General features: G+C 41.5%; 1 protein-coding gene across 1 annotated transcript in view; it reads left to right on the top strand.

Annotated features, from left to right (window-relative positions):
• ANO2 (anoctamin 2) overlaps positions 1-22,442 on the top strand; it is a 340,992-nt gene that overhangs the window by 154,266 nt on the left and 164,284 nt on the right. Inside the window, exons 11-12 of the mRNA XM_055315496.1 lie at positions 12,633-12,767; positions 19,656-19,816. Of these exons, the coding sequence (XP_055171471.1) occupies positions 12,633-12,767; positions 19,656-19,816 (296 nt within the window). The remainder of the gene's footprint in view (positions 1-12,632; positions 12,768-19,655; positions 19,817-22,442) is intronic.

Raw genomic sequence — 22,442 nt, 5'->3', positions numbered from 1 at the left:
CACCACACGGGGTGATTGTGAGGAGTTCATCATCCACTAAACAAATGCATATGAGGTCACTTCTGTGTGTCAGACACATTCCAGACACCAAGGATGCAATTGTGAGGAGGATAGAAAATGTCTCTGCTCTCGTGAAACCTAGACTCTAGCAGCAGAGATGGACCCAAACACCAATAGGCTTAGGAAACAATGTTAAGTAATGAGAAGTGTTATGAAGAAGAAAGAAGCAAGGCCAGATATTGGGTGACGTTTGGGTTGGGGGAGATAATGGAAGGCCTTTCTAAGGAAGTAGCATGAGAAGGTCTGAGGAAAGGGCCTTCCCTGACTAAGGCACAGCCATAGCAAAGGCCTTGAGGTGGGAGCAGATGTGGTGTGCTTGAGGAACAAGAGGGCCAAGTGAGCTGGAGCAAAGCCAAAGGGGAATGGGGAGCAGCAGGAGAGAATGGAATTGGACTTGTTTCAAGGGGATAAGGGGCTTGGAGTCAGAGCTGTAGGTTATGAAAACATTTTCAGCTATTATTGTACATGTTATATAAAGTCATACAATTATCTGGAGCAGAGGATTAATGAGTCTGAGAGATGTTTTAAAAGATTCTTGTCTTCTGTGTAGTGCAGAGATTGTAGGGATAAAGGTAAAAGTGACTCCAGGAGAGGGATTAGAGCAGTGGGGCCAGGATGTGAGTTGTGGAGATGGTGAGATGTGGTTGGATTTGGTATATTTTTGAAAGTGGAGTGTACAGAAATTTGCTGATGGACTGAATGTGGAATGTGATAAACAGTTGATGGTCTTCCATGTTTTTGTCCTAAGTACATGGTTCTGTGTCCTGAAATGTGGAAGACTGGGGAGGACAGTTGAAGAGTGGCAGAGAGGTAGAGAAACCAAGAGTTGCACTTTGGCTGTGTTGACCTTGAAACTCTTAGCCACCCATAAAGGAAGTGTCAGTTCAGCTGGTGGAGTCGTGAGTTTGAAAACCAACAAACTAGAAAAATACCAATCATTTTGCTTTTTTCTCTGGTTTCATCTCATGAACTGGAGATAGATCACACAGCTGGGAAATGAGGCTTTTTGACTATTTTAGGGTTGTTGGGAATCTACCGCCATTGCTGATAACTCTTGGAAGGGCTTCCTGAAAGGCACTCCTCTCTGCTTTGTGATATGGTGTGGTAATTGAGAGCAGGGGCTTTTGGTCCTCAGTGGATTAGAGTTGGAATATTGCATCCACAGCCAAATGGCTTCATCCTCTTGGATAAGGTGTTAGACTTTTGAGTTCCCATCCCTTCATCTATTAAATGGGGATATAAAGCCTACTTCTAGGGCTACACACAGACTTGTGAATTTTGTGCCTTACCCATAGGTCTCCAGCTGACGGGGCAAGTGGGGATGGGAACGCACATCATACTCTTTCTCCAAGCCTTGTGCCTTGATGTGGTATTGTGTATTCCCAGAGGAAGGAGCCTTTTCATTTACACAAGGACACCATTTTTGCCAAGCCCGGCATTCATTCACTCTCAGGATTCTTGTGAGGATCATAGGAGAGAATGCATGAGAGCATTTCCCAGCATACCTGGAATGAAGTGGACAATCAGAGATAGAGATAGTTTCATTTCTTTTATTTTGTGGTCTGTGTTTTCTTTCAGAGGTCCACCCAACTGCTGAAAGAAATCCACAAACAAGTGGAAAGACCCAGGTTCAGCACTTGTCTTGAATATTTCTCCTGGGCTCTGGAGAGAATCCTGCCAAAGCATGGTTGACAGAATCTTGGTTCTGGCTTCTGGAGCTTGTTTTTTACCCCTGCCTTGTTTTTTCCACTTTAACTCACTTTCCTAGCCCTGATTTTTTTGTCTGCCTAATTTACCTACCTGTCGCCTGCACCTCTCTTCTCTGTTTGACCCTGAGCATGGCATCTGGAACTTCTGATCCCTGGCCCTACCCCATCTTCTATCCTATTTGCATTGTCCAGACACATCTGCTGCTTACAGGGCCAGTGATGGGCCACGCCAGCCCAGCCAATTCTGACTCCTGGGCCTAGGCCTGCAGCTTCCCTGGCTTCATACAGTAGTTCTTTATTTGGAAACCTTTTAAAATAGAGGACTTGGTAGGGGAGAGGGAGACACTTGACAGAAGTGGCTCAGGAGAGTGTCATGGACATAGTGTGCTCTAATTCCAAGGAGTGTTTTTTTCCCCTCTGGAACTTCTGAAGCATTCTCATGCCATTAACTGGCATCTGTGTTGTCTCTTAATGTCAGGACTTGAGCCAAGCCAGGTTTTCACAGTCCTGAAGCCTAGCCCTTTTTTCAGTCTACTTTCTGAATTTGCCTCATATTTGCAAAATGCTCTTTTCAGAAGGAGGCCTTCTCTTGGCCTTTCTGGGAGGGCTAAGAACCAAAAGCCTTCTGGTCCTCCATTATTTTTTTTAATTTTTATTTTTTTGTATATTTTTTTATTGGAGTTTGATTTGCCAACATATAGTATAACACCCAGTGCTCATCCCATTAAGTGCCCCCCTCAGTGCCCGTCATTATTGATTGGAAGAGCCAGCTACTATGTCTGCTGGCCTGTGCCCAGGAGAGGGGGAGGCAGCCTGGCTTCTGCAGTCAGCTTTGGCAGAAGGATGACAATCCAGCTGTTACTCCTCAACTAGTGGGACCCCCACACAGAGATGGGTTCAGGCCCTGGATTGCCAGGCCAGTGATCAGAAGGCAGAAGCTGGGAGGTGGGATAAGGGGAGGTCTGGAGAATCTAATGTTCTGTGACCATGAGTCCTTTCTCATGAGCATGTCTGTATTGGGATTATGAGTCCTAAGAAAAGAAAATGATAAGCACCATTCTTTTTTAAAAAATTTTATTTATTTATTCATAAGAGACACATAGAGAGATGCAGAGACATAGTCAGAAGGAGAAGCAGGCTCCTTGGGGAGCCTGATGAGGGACTCAATCCCTGGATCCCAGGATTATGACCTGAGCCGAAGGCAGACGCTCAACCACTGAGCCACCCAGGCATCCCAATAAGCACCAACCTTTAATGACTATAACACATATTTGTACAGAGTATGTTTGAAATGTCTTTTGATACAGTTTCTCTTCTTGGATTTCTTGTCCAAAAACCTTTCTGCTACCCACCCTCACCATTCCTAGCCCCAGGGAAGATTAGAGGGAGCAGTACTCCTTAGGAATGGGGTGGGAAGTAGTGGGGATAAGACATGGGGAGATTCCCATCAGGAAGAAAGGGAATATAAACTTTTCCAATGAAGGAAGATTGTTATAAGAGAGAAATAGAAATATGTAAAAGGGTAAGATTTGAGAGGTCATTATTCTGGTGCTTTCCCTGCCTTGGGGTCAAATGGTTCTGGAGTAGGAGTAGGGGGTGGAAGTAAGGGGAGTAGAAGCACCTAAATATTTTGGGGGTGAATCCTAGTGCCCAGGGTTTGCACCTCGTATCTTAGAATGCAGCCTGGGGAAATGACAAGTTCTTTAGAGAAGCCCATCATCCAGCATGGTGCGAGTGTTCATGATGCTGCGCAGGCAGCTGACTAAGAATAGCTGAGCCTGAAACAGCGCCTCCTAAATCCTACAGACCACAGATGCAGTTTGGATGATCCAGAGGTTTTCATGAAACCCACTGACTTGAAGAGGCTATGACTGGGACAAGGAAGAGGCAGCACATGCTTGGAGGTGCCAGCTGGATTCCCCAGTAGGACCCTGCTAGCCTGCCTATGCCCTGGTAGATGCCTGTATCATACAGCCCAGCTCAGCTACTGAGTAGCAGGGACCAGCGCAAGGCTCTAAGGTCTAGACCAGGAAATTCCCAGAAGCTCCCTCTGCTCTTCCATCTGAAAGATGCATACACTTCCTCCTCACCTAAATTCTATCTTGTGAAGGGGATGGTGTGAGGAATCTCCTTGAGCAGGGCAAGACAGTTCCAACAGGGAGCTTGAACCTCAAATTGACTGTATATTTATCCTAACGAGACTTTTAAAAAACCTGACAAAACCAAGTCACCTTTGGGGCGCCTGGGTGGCTCAGTCAGTTAAGCATCTACCTTCAGCTCAGGTCATGATCCTGGGATCTTGGGATGGAGCCCTGTGTTGGGCTCCTTGTTCAGTGGAGAGTCTGCTTTTCCTTCTCCCTTCTGACTGTCCTGCTGTGCCCTCTGTTGTGCATATTCTCTCAAATAAATAAATTATTTTTTAAAAACCTCACCTTTAACTGTTTTGCTCATCTGAATATAACTTTAATTCCAACACTAATTTTTAACTTGCCTTGTAACGTTTTGCAAGCATTAAATGACATACTGTGTAGAAAGCACTTAACCCCAGAGCTTGGCATATGGTGCATGCTGAATAAATGTTGCATTTCTTCTCTTACTCTCCAGTGCTGACCCCTTATACAACCATAGTCCACTTACATTATTTTCAAGAGTTGAGGGGACAGAAAAGGAACATTGGTAATTTAAAAGGTAGAAACCTCATTGGCCCTGTCTCATGGTATCACCAAGGAGAGGCCTTTGCTAGCTGCCTAGCTTCTTCTGTTCCTGGGAATTTCCAGGCTGTCTTCCAGAGAACCAACCATTATGAACTCTAATTAAAGGCTTCGAACTTTTTCTTTGGCACCCCTGCACCTGCCCACAGTCTGTCTCCTGAGGGGCTGGAAAAGCCTGAGCTTTTCATAAGACTAGGAAGGAAGGTGATGTGCTTGCCATCCTGTCAGGCTGATGCAGGCTTGGCAGGAGTTGAGAGCAGAAGTTGCCCCCCTCCGGCTAACAGGGCCAGCTCCCCTGGAACACACCCTGCTGGCATGTCTGCTCTGCTTCTGATCTGATTGCTTGGGAATGGTGCAAGCAACATTCAACCTCCATCGCTGCTTGAGCTACCCAGCCAAATGCCAACCTTGCACTTCAGGGTTGGCAATCTAGTTCTGGAAGTCTTGTCTTTTGTTAGCATGGCTTTCTGTGCCTCATTAAGGTAAAAACTCCCTGTTCAGGTCTGGTGACAGACTGGGCTTGAATGACATGTACACCTGATGTGGATTATATGCCACTTGGCTTGAAGGCAAGAGAATGGATGAGATGATCTTCAGGGAATCTGCTGGCTTGTAGATTAGAAGACATATGGTGTCTTTTAAAAATCTTTTTAAGATTGCTTTGTCTATTTGGGGTCTTTTGTGGCTCCGTACAAGTTTCAGTATCACTTATTCTAGTTTTGTGAAAAATGCTGTTGGCATTTTTATAGGAATTACATTAAATCTATAGATTGCTTTGGGTAATATGGACATTGTAACAATATTAATTCACTTAATCCATGAACATGGAATAACTTTCTGTTTGTTTGCAACATCTTCAATTTCTTTTCTTTTTTTTAAAGTAGAACTACTAAGATCAGTTTTATTTTTTCAAATTTATTTTTTATTGGTGTTCAATTTGCCAACATATAGAATAAAACCCAGTGCTCATCCCATCAAGTGCCCCCCTCAGTGCCCGTCACCCAGTCACCCCCAACCCCGCCCACCTCCCTTTCTAACACCCCTAGTTTGTTTCCCAGAGTTAGGTCAATTTCCCTTCATTGGTGTTTTATAGTTTTTGGAGTATAGGTGTTTTACCTCTTCAGTTAAGTTTATGGAGTTTTTTTTTTTTTTTGGTGCAGTTGTAAATGGAATTTTTTTCTTAACTTCTCTTTTTGCTACTTCGTTATTAATTATAGAAGTGCTACTGATTTGGGGTATTAATTTAGTATTCTAAAGCTTCACTGAATTCATTTATTATTTCTAATTTTTTTTTTTTGGTTTTCTATATATACTATCATGTCATCTGCGAATAGTGACAGGTTAACAACATCTTTGCTAATACGGATACTTCTAATTTCTTTTTCATACCTGATTGCTGTGGCCAGGACTTCCAGTACTGTGTTTAAAAGTGGTGAGAATAAATATCCTTGTCTTGTTCTTCATCTTAGAAGAAAATTTCTGTTTTTCTGTATTAAGATGTTAGCAGTGGGTTTTGAGATATGTTCCTTCTAACTCTACATTGTTGAAGTTTTTTTTTAATCATGAATTGATGTTGATATTTTGTCAAATGCTTTTTCTGCATCTAGTGATAAGATCATATGATTATCATCCTTCATTTTGTTGATGAGATGTATCAGGTTGATTGATTTGTGAGTATTGAACCATTCTTGCATCCTCATAATAAATCCCATTTGATTGTGGTGAATAATCCTTTCAGTCTTGAGAAAGAAAAACAAAGTTAGAGGTATCACATTTCCAGATCTCAATGTATGCTACAAGGCAGTAGTAATCAAAACAGTATGGTACAGACACAAAAATAGACACATAGATCAATGGAACAGAATAGAGAGCCCAGAAATAAACCCATGATTTTTAAAAAAGATTTTATTTATTTATTCATGAGAGACACACACAGAGAGAGGCAGAGACAGGCTCCCCACAGGGAGCCCAATGTGGGACTCGATCCCGGGACAAGGATCATGCCCTGAGCCAAAGGCAGATGCTCAACTGCTGAGCCACCCAGACATCCCTAAACCCATGATTATATGGTCAGTTAACCTATGGCAAAGAAGCAAGAATTTATGCAATGGAGAAAAAGAGGATCTTTAGTAAATGATGTTGGGAAAACTGGACAGCTATATGTAAAGAATGAAACTAGACTACTTTCTAACACCATACACAAAAATCAACTCAAAATGGATTAAAGACCTAAGTGTGAGGCCTGAAACCATAAAAATTCTAGAAGAGAGCACAGGCAGTAATTTCTCTGACCTTGGCCATAGCAAGATTTTTCTAGACATGTCTCCTAAAGCAAGGGAAACAAAAGCAGTAATAAACTACATCAAAATTAAAAGCTTCTGTAAAGTGAAGGAAATGATAAAACTAAAAGACAACCTACTGAATGGGAGAAGATAGTTACAAATGATATATCTGATAAGGGGTTAATATCCAAAATATATTAAGACCAAAGACAACACCAAAAAAAAATAACCAATTAAAAAATGAGTGGAGGACCTGAACAGACCTTTTTCCAAAGAAGGCATACAAATGGCCAAAAGACACATAAAAAGTTCAACATCTCTAATCATCAGGGAAATGCAAATCAAAACCATAATGAGATATCACTTCACACCTGTGAGAATGGCTAAAATTAAAAAACAAGAAATAGCCAGTGTTGGCAAGGATGTGGAGAAAAAGGAATCCTTGTGCACTGTTGGTGGAAATGCAAATGGTGCCACCATACTGTGGGTTAACAACAGTATGGAGTTTCCTCAAGAAATTAAAAACAAATACCAAATGATCCGATAATTCCACCACTGAGTATTCACCCAAAGAAAATGAAAACACTCATTCAAAAGCATATATGTACCTCTCTGTCTTTGCAGGATTATTTACAATAGCCAAGCTATGGAAGCAACCAAAGAGTCCACTGATAAGTGGATAGGAAGATGTGGCGTGTGTGTATGTGTGTGTGTATGTGTGTGTGAATATCACACAGCCATTAAAGGATGAGATTTTGATATTTGCAACAACGTGGATGGACCTAAAAGGTATTATACTAAGCAAAATAAGTCAGATTGAGAAAGACAGATACCATATGATTTCACTCATATGTGGAACCAAAAGAACAAAAGCACACCAAATGAATAAACAAAGAGCAGAAGAATCAGACATGTAAACACAGAGACCAAACTCATGATTGCCAGTGGGAGCGTGGGTAAAATGGGTGAAGGTGAGTGGGAGAACAGGCTTCCGGTTATGGAATGAGTAAGTCACAGGAATAAAAGGCATAGCATAGGAATATAGTAAATGATATTGTAATAGCATGGTGCAGTGACAGATGGTAGCTACACTGTGGTGAGCATAGCGTAATGTTGAAAGTTGTTAAATCACTGTTTTATACCTGAAACTAATGTAGCATGGTACATCAACTACACTAAAAAAATGAATAAAAATTTAAAAATAAAACCAGTTTAAAATCAAAACATAATATACTTATATAAAGCTGTATATGCAATAAATATACAGCTCACTGAATTCTTGCAACCTGAACATACCCATACAACTAGTGTGCAGATCAAGGAAGAATATGATTGGCCCTACTATCTGGACTCCTAGCACAGTTATTTTGTTTTTCAACTTTATATTAATAGAATAATTAAATATATATTTTAGTGCGTGGCTTCTTTTGCTCCATGTTGTGTTGATGGAATTTATCCATATAGTTGCATGTTCTTGTAATGTGTTAATTTCCATTCCATTGGGCAAGTATAGCACAACGTATTTATTCATTTTATTGCTTATAGGCATCTGGGGGGTTTCCAATTTGGGGCTATTATAAATAGTGCTGCTGTGAATGTTCCTGTATGTATCTCTTAGTGCACATGTGTGCTTTTCTGTTGGGCATATACTTAGGAAGAGAGTTGTTGCATCACTGGGGCCCTTGCTCAGCTGTAGTAGATACTGCCCAGCAGTTTTTCCAAAGTAGATCTACCTATATACATCCCACCTGCACTGTGTAAGCATTCTGGTTTCTCCACATTTGGCCAAGACTTGGTATTTCCCCTCTTTTTCATTTTTACCGTTCTCTTGACTATGTAGAGGTATTGTGTTGTGGTTTCATTTGTTTTTCCCTGATGATCTGATGATTAGAAAGGTTGAATACCTTTTCATATGTTTATTGGTCAATTGGGCATCTTTTTTTTTTTTTAAGTGGGAGTGGGACAGAGGGAAAGGAGAGAGAAACTTAAGCATGTGGAGCCCAAGCCAGGGCTTGATCTCATGACCCTGAGATCATAACCTGAGCTGAAATCAAGAGTTTGGTGCTTAAATGACTGAGCCACTCAGGCACCCCAAATGGATATCTTTTTAATGAAAAGATTTTTTTCTGTTGGATTCATAATTCTTATTGATCTGTGGAAGTTCTTTATGTATTCCAGATACAAGTCCACATATACACATATTTTTTCCCCTATTCCTTGGCCTGTCTTTTTACTCACTTAAGAATACCATTTGAACAGAAAATTTTCATTTTAATGTAGTAGATCACATGGACTTTTAGAATAAATGTCATCCATAACATTTATTAGTTAACATTTATTACTTGCTTACTATGTCTTCCTCTACCTTGCTCATTGCACTTTCACATTAACATATTTTTTAAAAAAGATTTATTTATTTATGAGAGAGAGAGAGAGAGAGAGAGAGAGAGGCAGAGACACAGGAGGGAGAAGCAGGCTCCATGCCGGGAGCCTGACGCGGACTTGATCCCAGGACTCCAGGATCGCGCTCTGGGCCAAAGGCAGGTGCCAAACTGCTGAGCCACCCAGGGATCCCCTGTGCTGTTGATTTTTAGTTTAACTTAATTGTGGTCAGGGAGTAAAATTTTCATTACTTCAATCCTTTTAAATTTGTTAGATTGACTTTATGACTCAGAAAATGGGGCAGCCTGGGTGGCTTAGTGGTTTAGCGCCGCCTTGGGGAGACCCGGGATCAAGTCCCACATTGGGTTCCCTGCATGGAGCCTGCTTCTCCCTCTGCCTGTGTCTCTGCCTCTCTATCTCTCCTCTCTGTGTTTCTCATGAGTAAATACATTTAAAAAATCTTTATGACTTAGAAAATGGACTCTCTTGCTGAAAAGAATGTATTTTCTACTGTTCAGTGGATTGTTCTATAAATATCAGTTAGGTCAAGTTGGTTTGTGGTGACTTCTGTGTCCTTAACTGATTTTACATCTCTTTATTCTCTCCATTACTTGAAAGAGAAGTGTTGGTATCTCCAATTTATACTTGAGATTTTGTCTAATCATCCTTTTAGTTCAGTTGGTTTTTATTCTATGCATTTTGATGTATGTAGGTGATCTATGCATTTTACTGCATGCATTCAGGATTATAAGGCCTCTCTAATGAAATGAATGATAATGTTGTCATTCATTGATGCCCCTCTTTATCCCAGGCTATATTCTTTGTTCTGAAGCCTCCTCTGTATGTCCCAGTTTCCTTTTGATTCATGTTTGCATGGTATATATTTTTTTATTTCTTCACTTTTTTTCTGTATATGCCTTTATAATAAAAATGGATTTGTACATTTACATGTTATCATTAATGTATTTATATTATAAAACCACCATCTTGCTATTTGTTTTCTATTTGTTTTGTCTGTAGTTTGTTTCTGTTTTTCCTCTTTTCATGACTTCTTTGCAAATATGTATATTTTATGGTCCATTTCATCTCCAACATTGGTCTATTAATTATACTTATTTTTAAAATTCAGTGGTTGCTCTAGGGTTTACAGAATCCATCTTTAACTTACCATATTCCATCACTATTACCAGTATTTCTCTGCCTTTTATGTATTATTGCCTTCCTCCATGAAATTTTGACACTACACACACACACACACACACACACACACACACACACACACACACAGTATATCTGTTTATGTTCTGTGGCCCTAAAAAACACTGTAATATGTAATATAGATTTTGGCCTCCAAAGAACTAGTTTTATCCCTATGGGAGCACTATTTCATGTAGTATTCTGGGTTGAGTTTTTTTTTTTTTTCTTTCCATACTTTAAGGGTGTCACTCTATTATCTTCTGGCTTACATAGTTTCTGCCAAGAAATTGACTGTAAATCTAACCTTTGTTCCTTTGCATATAATATCCTCTCTTTCTCATCTTCCCCTCCCCAGCACCACCCTCACCCCCACGTCAGCTTAATTAAAGATTTTATATCTTTGGTTTTTAGATTTGATTAAGATATGTGTAGGTGTGTAGGTTTCTGTTTTGGTTTTAATATTTATTCTGCTTGGGATCCTCTGGAGTTCTTAGATCTATGTTGGGTTGTTTTTGATTAAATTGGAGAAGTTTTTTAGACATAATCCATTCAAATATTTCTTCTGTCCTCCTTCCCTTAATCTTCCTGGGACTTCGGTTACATGTATGATAGACCCTAGGATGTTATCCTCTTTCTTACCCCTCCCCCAAAGCAGACTGTTGATCGTTGTCACTCAGTGATTGAATGAGAGGTGATGCTGGGAGGTGGGTGTACTTCTATGCCTCTCTGCAACTAAAGAGGCCCTTCCCAGTTTCCTACCTTGATCATTACCCTCTTCATGAGTACCAGATGGCGGTCATTGGCTGGGATCTTGTGAATGAGTGTAAACCTCTCTTGTATCTGGAGTTCCCAAGTGATTCTAATCTGTCCTGCTAAACTATACTCAGCCTTTCAGAGTTTACAAGATTATATCTTTTTTTCTTTGTACTCATTTTAATAACGATGGCCTTTTTCTCCCATGCTCTGCCAAATCTGAAACTGTTTGCATGTCCTATCTTTCCTTGGAGGGGCCTGTCATTTTTTTTTTAATTCGGTTCATATGATTACCCTGCAGCCTCCACTCTCTGATGGGTTCAACGAAAGTTTGATGTCCCAGATTATCCAGATTTCCCTGGTTGTTAGGTGGAAGTCACATTTTCTTGCCACTGTTTATATCTGAGATGGGAGCAGCACCTCTGGTAGTAGATAAATAGATTGTACTCACTGTACTAATTCTTTTGTCCTCACATCAAAGAGTGGCCTGCACTCCCATATCCCTACTGTATTTTGTGTCAGAGCCTCTTGGGAAATAAAATATACTGTTTCTCTGTGGTTTGTATTTTTTTCATCAGGTGTCCATCACCAATATTTATTTAAAGGAAAAATTTAGTTTTAGAGACCTTGTGTGATAATTTACTAACTTCCTGCACCTAGGGATCAAAAAGATAATGGATTATTAATTTTCTCTTTAAAATAATCATTTTATTATATTATTAGTTTCAGAATGCAGAAAGATAAAGAAATAAACACCACCTGTAATCCCATCAGCTAAAGAAACCATTGCTAATCTTTTACCAAAATGCTTCTAGTCTTTTTTCTATGAATTTAAGGTTGGTGTATGTAAGTCCACATGCCCACCTAGATAATTTGCATGTTTTGTTCACATAAGCTAGTTCTGAAAAGGTGTGTTTTTCTGTGGGCTGTGGTACTCATGAGATAATGATGTGTTCCTCATGTTTGTTTGGTAAAGATGCCAAAATAGTATGGCCTATTTTCAGTTTGCTGTTAGGGCTGGATTCCTTCTAGGGGCTATTTCATGTGAATAGCCAGGATTCCCTGGTGTGTGTGTGTGTGTGTGTGTGTGTGTGTGTGTGTGTGTGTGTGTGTGTGTGAAAGAGAGAGAGAGAGAGAGAGAGATTCCCAGGGAACATAATTCATAACTGAAGAGACTGGTTCTTTGTGCTGAGGTCCTTCATGCACCACCTAACTTTCATCTCTTTGTTTACACTGACCTGTTGTCAGGTTTAGAACAAACTGAAATGGGGGATCCCTGGGTGGCGCAGCGGTTTGGCGCCTGCCTTTGGCCCAGGGCGCGATCCTGGAGACCTGGGATCGAATCCCACGTCGGGCTCCCGGTGCATGGAGCCTGCTTCTCCCTCTGCCTGCTGCTCTCTCTCGCTCTCTCTCTCTCTCTCTGTGTGTGTGTGACTATCATAAATAAATAAAAATTAAAAAAAAAAAGAAAGAACAAACCGAAATGGGAGAGATGGATGGTGTTTGTCATGTGTGTTGTGATTTTCTTTCTTTTTCAGAAAGTATTTTGGAGAAAAAATTGGACTGTATTTTGCCTGGCTGGGATTATATACATCATTCCTTATTCCTTCTTCTGTAATTGGAGTGATCGTGTTTCTTTATGGATGTGCAACAATCGAAGAAGATATTCCCAGGTGAGATGACTTTAAAGAAAAAGCCTCAGTTCCCACATGGCAGTAGTTTAGAGTTTCATTGCAGTTGAAAGTACAGTTCACATGCTTCCTTCCAAAGTCCTCACCCTCTACTCTCTCCTCCCCTTACCACACACGTAACCTCCCTCCAGAGACAGATCTGGGAACTCCAGAGCCTGGGAATGGCTTCAGAGCCCGCTGGGGGCGGCTCCCTCCCTTTCCTAGTTAAGCTCTTCTCCAGGGCCAGGGTATGATGTGGGCAACTGGATTCTACCTGGTGGAAAAAAAATCCATGCCTGAGAAATGTGTTTTCCCCTCCACTTTATGACTTTTTTCTCTGGATTCTCATAAGACCCAAGGTGGGAAATGCTGAGTGGCATTGGGTAGCAATCACATGTCTATATGGTCAAACACTAATGGGGTAAAATTCTGTGAGGCTGTCCATAGAGGCAGCCAGTTCTGGAAGTGAGAAGGGCCCACCCTCTGGTTCAGGAAGTCAGAAACTTCAGGGGACAGGCCCCATAGTGGGGCTCTTGGAGAGCCAAGAGAAGGAACAAAGGCTGGTCCTTATGGTGAAAAGAGAGTCTTCAAAGAATAGTAGCACTTAAAAATAGCCTACTTAGGGTGTGGGGTGGCTCAGTCAGTTAAGCATCCAACTCTTGATTTTGACTCAAGTCATGGTCTTAGAGTCATGAGATTGAGCCCCCAGGGGCAGGTGCCGCTCCACAAGCACATACAGAGAGACTTGGTCATTGACCAGGCCCTGCTGTCGCATCAGCAGTTCTAGGTCCTCTGGCCTCACAGTCTTACGGCCAGCATGAGCAGCAAATGCCTCCAAGTCGTCACAAAGATGCTGGAAATACCTGTCCAGGCATTTCTCCACCATCTCAACAGCCTTCTTCTCCATGGGCATCTTAGCACAGAAGCTAAAGAATTTCACATAGTGGCTCAGTCCAGTCTTTTGGGGATCTTGACGGGGCCTGGAGCCAGGGGCTAGGGCTCTGGGAGGAAGCCTGGTCGACAGAGGCTCCAGAGGAGTTAAGACTCCAGAGGAGTCTCCAGAGGAGATAAGACTGCAGTGCTAGATGGTGGGGCTGGCTCAAGAAACTGAGGTCACCTGGCCTGAGGAAACTGAGTGGTGCTGGAGGCCAACCCTGGACTTGCTCTTCTATCAAAGATATCCTCATCTTCTGAAGATACTTTTGGCTCATTAGTCTCAACAGCTTCTGTCATTTCTCTATATCCCTTAGAATTTTCTGTCCTGACAGGGCTGGTGCTGGGTGTGGAGCCTGCTTCAGATTCTCTCCCTTCCTTGGTCAGTGCCCCTCCACCCTGCTAACACTCTGTCTCCTCTCTCTGTCTCTCTCTTAAAAAAAATAGCATCCTTTAGGATGGACAGCATTACATAGTAGTTGTAAGAGTGGATAGCTTCATTCCCTGAATCTTCCTTCCCTTGGCTGTAAACAGGGATAATAACATGTGCCTAGTTGTGAGGATTCAAGGAGACAATGTTTGGCACACAGTAGAATATTAATAAATAATTGTTGAAAGAATCAACATACGTGGAAATAAAGTACAAGTCGCAAGAGAGACACTTAACTTATATTTAGAATTTAAATCTCTTGACATATTCAAAACCGTCCTTGAAAACCAAAGCATGGTTAATGTATTTTAATACTTTTTCAGTTGCAAGTGATAGAAATGCAACATGAACTAGCTGAAGAAAAAGAAAAAGAAAAAAGAAAAGAAGGGGAATCTATTATGAGGATTCTGGGGTGTATCAGGGAACACAGTGGCAGGCATGTGGCTAGCATAAGGGCCAATGGAAATAGGGACTCTTGTTTATTTCCCATCTCTGGTTCTTTCCTGTATTTGTTTCACTACAGATTTTCCCCATTGGATATAAACATTCCTACCAATAGCTCATAGGTATTGTTTCTTAGAGCTTTCTCTTTGAGTGGTTCCATATGAAAAAGTCCTATTGACTCACTTTTTTTTTCTATTGACTCACTTTGGATTAGGGTACAGGCCCTGGGCCCATAGTCGTGGCTGTGGGGCAGGATCACATTGTACCAATAGGATGTTCCCTCAGTAGCCAGGTGAATGAGGACACTTGGCAGACTGTGGGTGTCCACTGTAGTTGGAGGAAGTAATGGCCATTCTGAAGAAAGGGCCAAGAGCTGGGCTCCTTTGGGGAAAGGAGTTACCAGTTATCTCTTCTTGTTACCATCTACATAATCTACAGAAATGGTCTTATGAATTAGAAACTAGGGTTGGTGTTTCCAATAGTTAGAACAAAGCTAAATAACGGTATAAGAGACAAGGATTTGGATATTTTTGTGTATAACACTCCAGTACCAGCTGCTCAGTGTTTTGACTTGGAACTCTGTGACCTTTATCACATAACATATAGGTTGGAGGTTCTGCCTCCCTCAGGACAACTAGCATGAGGGAAAAACTAATACTTACCAAATGCTTGCTTTGTGCCAGGTATGGTGCTGGGTGTTTCTCATGTACTAGTTTCTTTGATCCTGTAGAGATCATGGTTGTAAACTGTTAGATTGGTTTTATTTTAAACTAACAGAGATGGAGAAATTGATGCTAGTGCAGTCATATAACTGGTCCGACTACAGCAACTAATAATTGTTACAACCTGATTTGACCTCAATTGTCTTCTACTCCAAAGTCTTTACTTTTCCCATAATATATGAAGTCTTGGGCACCTGGCTGGCTCAGTGGATTAAGCATCTGCCTTAGGCTGAGGTCATGATCTCAGGGCCCTGGGATGAGTCCTGCATTGGGCTCCCTGCTCATCGGGAATCTGCTTCTCCCTCTCCTTCTCCCTCTCCCTCCTGCTCATGCTTATATTCTCTCTCTCTCTCTCTCTCATAAATAAATAAATAAATAAATAAATAAATAAATAAATAAATAAATAAAATCTTTAAAAAAAGATGTAAAGTCTCCCAGAATGCTCATATCCTCCTTGGCAGCCAACTGGCTTTGCTTGGTCATTTCTTAGAAAACATGGCTCCCACGTTTCTCTTGCCCAGTTTGATCCCTAGAGAGCTGGGGCTCAGGTTGATTCAAACTAGAAAACTCTACACTGTGCATGGAGAACCAGGGCCAATGTAGAGGGTGGGCCATCGGAGTGCCGGTTTACATCAGGATTTAGGACGTATGCCTTGGTTCCTCATCTGGGAATACATCCGATGGTGACCATTATAGCTGGAAATGACCATGGTCTACACATACTGAAAAATATATATCTATACACATGCACTCATATATGGTATATATGCATGTAAAATGTGATCATTATCACTGCAGATGTATCTTATTACCTGTCAGAATGTATAATATTTCATAAACTACATATAGCAACCCATTAGTGGATTGTAGAATCAGTGTAATGGTTATTTTTTTAAATGAATGAGAATAAGATAGCAAAGAATAGAATGAAATATAATGTTAGTACTCATCACAAGAAGGAAGTATGGGTATTGCTTCATGAAATTTTAGTTAGCTATATAAGTATGTTTATAGAGGAGAGGGGGAATATATATATATATTTGCATACTGGAATCTGATATAAAAGATCGCTTTTAAACTGTAGGTCACAGTCAAAAAAAGTTTGAAATTGATGTTGTAAAGCTGAAATTTTGGTTGTTGGTTGTTCAGACTCAGGTGGGATGTGATAAATGAAGATGTAAATAATAGAAAAAAATAAGTGTATTATGAATATTTTTTAAAGGACTGCTCTTTAATCATAATTATATACCCATCAAAAATCTAGGCTCAAAAAAAAATCTAGGCTCAATGGACTTGATGAAAATTCATAAAATAGCACTCCCTATCAACAAAAGGATAGTCTTTAAATCCTAATACTGAATCTAAACAAATACATACTCTTCCGGGATCTGTGTCTGTCACCAATGCCTAAGCATGATTAAAAACTTGTACCATTCCTGGGGTTACTTTACAGGGTTTCTAATTTTGACATTAAGCCTGGAGTTTACTATCTATGCATCATTTTTTTTTAAATGTGGCCTTCATCCAGTTCTCCCCAGTGGTTATGTCTCATATAACTTTAGGACGATATCAAAAGCAGAAAATTTACATTATGTGGAACTTTAAATGGTACCTTTTATCTTCAGCAACTTTGATATATGAGATACAAATATGACTTATGAAAAATAATTCCACATGTGAATGAAATATCTATAGAATTTACTATAAGGGTTGGTTCCATTTATTAGGTACTTGCTTATATGGGTAGGGAAGACTGGAGCGTTAAAAAAAAAAGGCTGATTGATCTAAACCATCTTATTAAAAAACAAAAAGGTTACTTCAGGTCTGAGACCTTAACAGCAGACACTGTGTCTGAATTTCTGGAATAATTGCCATGTTGCACCTTCTCCCTTCACACCAGCACAGCCTTGCATCATCTAACTTGTGAGCAATGAGTTACTGATTAAGAACACCACTCACTTTGGGGTTCTGGTTCAGCTGATTGCTGGGCCATTTATCAACCTTCTTGTGCTTTCTAGAGAAAATGATAGACTGGAGAAATACAGCATTCGATTTATAGGCACAGTTGCTTCCAACTAGAAATCCATGGATTATGCAGTTCATGAATAACCCAGATAGGATTTCAATTCTAGCCGAGTTCCTCTCATCTTTCCACTTCTCTTTTCAGCCTTGCCTAGGCAGGCAGCCTCTCTCAGAGAATGCAAAGTCATTTTAATATCATCCTGAGGCAGAATTTCTCCAGAATTCTGTTCAAACTGCTTGCATTCAAACAGACAAACAAGCAAACAATACGACCCAATACATATAAAGCATTCTGACTTCAAATTTAAATGATCTAGGGAATAGCCATGCGATGATGGCTGCCATTTTGTACAAATGATCAGCAGTTGACTGTCCTCCCAAAAACAGACACAGCACTTATGTTTCAAAGTGCTTTGTACTTTGTTAGCTAGTTGCTAGCACATTTTTCATTCCTGACCTTTTGGCATCGACTGCTTTTGATTAGGTTTAGGCTAGGAGTATCCCTCCCCAAGTCTATGTGTAAAAAATAAAATAAAAGCCCCAAAAAGCAAAGTGACATCCCTGACACACACATATACCTGAAGGGCAGCATTGAGGAACCTCTTATGTTCTCAGACATGGCTTAAACGCACAGCCCCTTACTAAAATTTATATGGACCAACAGTTTTCTGTGTGAATCTGTTTTCTAGGAGGGGACTCTCCTCTCTGAAAGTAGAAACTCCTTCTCAATGATACACCAGACACTTGTCTGACCCAGAAGACAGAATAAACCTTGCTCTCTAGTTACCCATAAGAATGTGCCCAAGTGAAACCAGCATGGCTGAACTTACTATTAAGATGTTATTATTTAATATTGTCATTGTGAATGAGTCACTGGTATTGACACTTGCCAATGGAGAGCTTAGCAGCAAGTCAAGTGGAGGAACGAGGATTTATTCTTAGAGACCTAGAGTTTCCATTCTCTCACACAGAAGGCCTTTCCTTGCTGTGGGCTTAATAGCTCATTAAAAACAAACCTGAAAGCTGGGACTTGACAGCCAGGGACAGTCCTCAGGAAAGCCCTTCATCTTCCTAATGAAGGGGAGCTGGACCCAGGCACCCCTTGACTTCTGGGTTTCATCTAAGCACTTCCATTAGCACATAGGGTACCAGCCAGCTCACCCTGGTGATGGCCTCCCACTCATCAGCCATGCTCTGTAGTACCCTCTGCAGCCTTTTTCCAGAGGGAACAAAACAGTGGTTTTCAGTGTAGGACCCTCTGCCTCCCCATAACTGTGTCTCCAGCTGCTCCATGAGAACAGCCAATGCTTCATTTTCATTAAATCTTGAGTTCTCCACCCTGCTGCCCCAAACAATGAACATAACCACCTACCCATTCCCCAGGGGAAACATTACACACCAGAGTGATGAGTTCACTCATTTTCCTACCAATATGTAGTGTGGAGGGACGCTAGGGAAGCCAATTAGGGCTGGTAGTACTTTGGTTCTTATTCGCAAGCATTCATATAAGCCTGAATTTATTGGATAGCTAACCATCGAAAGAGTGAATGGAATTTCAACTATATTCATTAGTCCACTAAATAGAAATATACTGAGACTAGGTTAGAATATAGCTAACGGTTATTTGACTCATGCTTCTCTCTATAAGTATCATAGAATCTAGACTTTGGAAGAAATTACCCTATTCTTTCATTCCCCCTAGTCCCATTTCATGGTTTTGATCATTCTTACTAGGCTGAGGTTAGATCCCATTCTACAAATGTTCATGCAGCTGGTGCATTTGGAAAGGGCCTCTAACCCAGCTCTGACTCCAGTCTTCTTCACGTGGCTTCTCCTTGAGAAATTAGAGCTTGTGTTGATCCAGCCATACTCTTGTGTTTGCTTCTCATGACCAGGTCTCACACATCTGTGAGGCAGCCAGTAGGCTTTAAAGGAGATGGTCTGTGCTTGCATGATGATGGTGAAATCCAATTTCAGACAGGTGACGGATTCATAGTTGTTGGTGCTCCCCACCAATCTCTTAGACTCAGCACATTTTGAAGGGACTTTATGGATCATCCTGCAGTGTACAACATTCCTGGCAGATGCTCATGAATTTTCTGCTAGAATACCTCTAATGACGGGTCCATACCTCAGAAGGGGCCCACCCGTTTCTTTGAAAAAAATACAGGAATAATGCTCTCATGGCAAAGAATCCAATTCCAATGTCTTTAACACACCTCACTTTTGGAGCAAATAAACTTGGCCGTGGATTTGGAGTGGGAGATGTCTTTAGAGCAGCTTGCTTGTGGTGGGTCCTGCCTTAGCTCTCATTGACCCAGCAGCCTCTCTCTTCCTCAGCAAAGAGATGTGTGACCAGCAGAATGCCTTCACCATGTGTCCCCTGTGTGACAAGTCCTGTGATTACTGGAACCTCAGCTCAGCCTGTGGCACAGCAAAGGCAAGCCACCTGTTTGACAACCCTGCCACCGTCTTCTTCTCTATCTTCATGGCTCTGTGGGGTAAGTGGTAATACCTTATTTTGGTAATACCTTAAATGGGTACAGTGACCATGCTCTAAAGCCCATATCCTTTGATTTATGTTCTTTAGTATTTAGTCTTTATACCTTAAGAAGTATTTTAGGGACAATAGATTTCTCTCTTTTACTTTTATATGTGAGTAGTACTAGGAATTCCTGCATAGTTTTATGTATTTTTTAAAAGATATGAGATAGTCATCTTGTATTAATCTCATGTAGAAATTATTCAGAATTTGAACCCAACACATGTTTTAAAATGAGTGGGAAGAATCAGAGAGGGTGACAAAACATGAGAGACTCCTAACTGGGAAATGAACAATGGGTAGTGGAAGGGGAGGTGGGTGGGGGGATGGGTTGGTGACTGGGTGACAGGCACTGAGGAGGGCACTTGACGGGATGAGCACTGGGTGTTATACTATATGTTGGCAAATTGAACTACAATAAAAAAATATACATTAAAAAAAAAAGAAAATCCCTAGCACACGCATGAGGAACTCCAGATGTATCTACTAAGATAGGGGAAGTCATCAATGTCCACTATAATAACACTCAGAGTTGTGGGGTGACTGCCATGGCCACAGAGTTAGCTGGTGGGGAATGTTGGCCCAAACTTGATCTCCTGACTCTAGATTCTGTGCAATTTCCGGACACCATGAGTGCAGACAGTAGAGATTTTACTCAATGCCAGAGTAGTGTTTTCAGTATTTCCACCAAAGGGATTTGTGAAGGAAAGAACAGATAGTTCCATCATTTTCTTCCTCCTCCCTTTGTCTCCCCAGAGTATTAGGGTAATAAACTTTCTCTGGGCCATAGCCATCTGACCATAAACACACACACACACACACACACACACACACACACGCATACACACGGAAACACTTCTGTTCACAAACTGGAATGGAATAACCCAAAATAATAACCCTGTGATAACTGGACATTTCCAAGAAGATACACCCACATGTATCATACAAGGAACAAAGTCAACATGGTTCAGCCCATCTTGAGTAGCCACCTGATTTTCACTTTTTACTCATCATTGGATATGCAGGCCCTTAGTTTCTCCATTAGATCACAGAATGGCAGGGTTGTAATCCCACTGCAGAGGATGCTTGATTATCTCTGACTCCGTGGGGCCTGGAGGACATGCCAGGATGGGACCATGAGTCACACATTCCTGAAAGTGTGAAGAGGAGAGTGGGAGAGGTCTGTTTTCAGTAGTGCTAGGAGTAATAACACAAGCTTTTTCTGTTCCCTGTAGGGACCTCTCCTTGGGTGGAGATAGAACCAGACTGGAAAGATTGCCATATTACTAGGCCACCAAGGAACATTTCCAGGGGACACTCTATTCTCTGTTCTCAGGTGGAAATGCACTGCCTAGGGGCACACAGGCAGTAGTCAGCCCACAGAAGTAGGGACAGAGAGTAGGAGGAAGTGACACTTATCACCATGTGGCTCTGGAAGTGTTCCCAGGAGGAACTCAATAGAACCAGCTGAAGCTGAAGCTTGTTGCCTAGGGAGCCTTAGGTAGCAGCTCTGTGTCTGCTTGTTAAGCAGGACATCTCGTGATTACCCCAGATCCATCAGAACTGATTTGGAACCTGGAATGCACATTCAATGTTCGATACATTGCAATCCTAATTCCCATTTATTTGTCTTAAGGGATTCCCATGACTTGAGTGGCTATAGTTTCATAATACTGAGTCCATGATCCCTTACAGACTTCCTGGGGATGTAATTCCTTGTTGTAGAGAAACTTGGTTTTCAGTTGTACTTTGCCACTCTCAAGCCCCAACAACAACCTCATCTCTTTCCTCAATAGCTGTAATTAACAGATGCCTCCTACCCCCTGGGATCTGTGGTAATTTACTGCCGCTGCCCCTGCCCCTCTTGCTCCCTCTCATGTGGCAACACAGGAAAAGCATAAAGGGTGGGATGCGTCAGAGCTTCCTGGCATAGCGTGGGCTTCAGTTGTGTTTTTTTTTTTTTTTTAACAGCTTTGCTGTGTTTTATGTGATTGTGTATTTCGTTGCAGCAGCCAAGAGCCGCTGGGCATGATTGCCTGCAAATTACAATTAAAAATAATAGTACTGCCTCTCATTACAATGATTATTATGATCAGTGGTGCTGTGCGTGGTGGGCCTGGCCTGAGGCCCAATCTGCCAGAAGGAAGACTGGGGAGAAGTGGTTCTCTGCAGAGAGATTCTCTGTCAGTGGAACCATAGTAGGGGCTACTGAGCCCGGGCACATGGAGGGTGCTGGTCAGTATGGACTGGGTCTGTGGAGCCTTCAGGCCTAGCTCCCAGCTCCTCTGTGGTTTGGCTTCGGATTCTAGGGAGCTTCAGAAAGTGAATGAAGCCTTACTGAAAAGGAAAGTAAAGGGACGGGGTTTCTGAACTCTGTTCTGAATAGAAGTTAAGAACATTGACCTAGGGGCCAGGTGGTCCTAGATGTGTGTCTCACAGTCCTACTCCTTACCAGCTGGGGTCCATCACAAGACAGTGCAGATCTAGCTCTGTGTCATAAAAGTCAGCACTCTTAACCCAGGTACCATATACCTACGGCAAGATTCTTAACCTTTGGACATCATCATGCTCATCCTTAAGAATGG

This window comes from Nyctereutes procyonoides, unplaced genomic scaffold, assembly GCF_905146905.1.
Source record: "Nyctereutes procyonoides isolate TBG_1078 unplaced genomic scaffold, NYPRO_anot_genome, whole genome shotgun sequence".
NCBI lineage: Eukaryota > Metazoa > Chordata > Mammalia > Carnivora > Canidae > Nyctereutes > Nyctereutes procyonoides.
The sequence above is the reverse complement of the archived record's forward strand: the minus strand, read 5'-3'. Positions and strand labels throughout refer to the sequence as shown.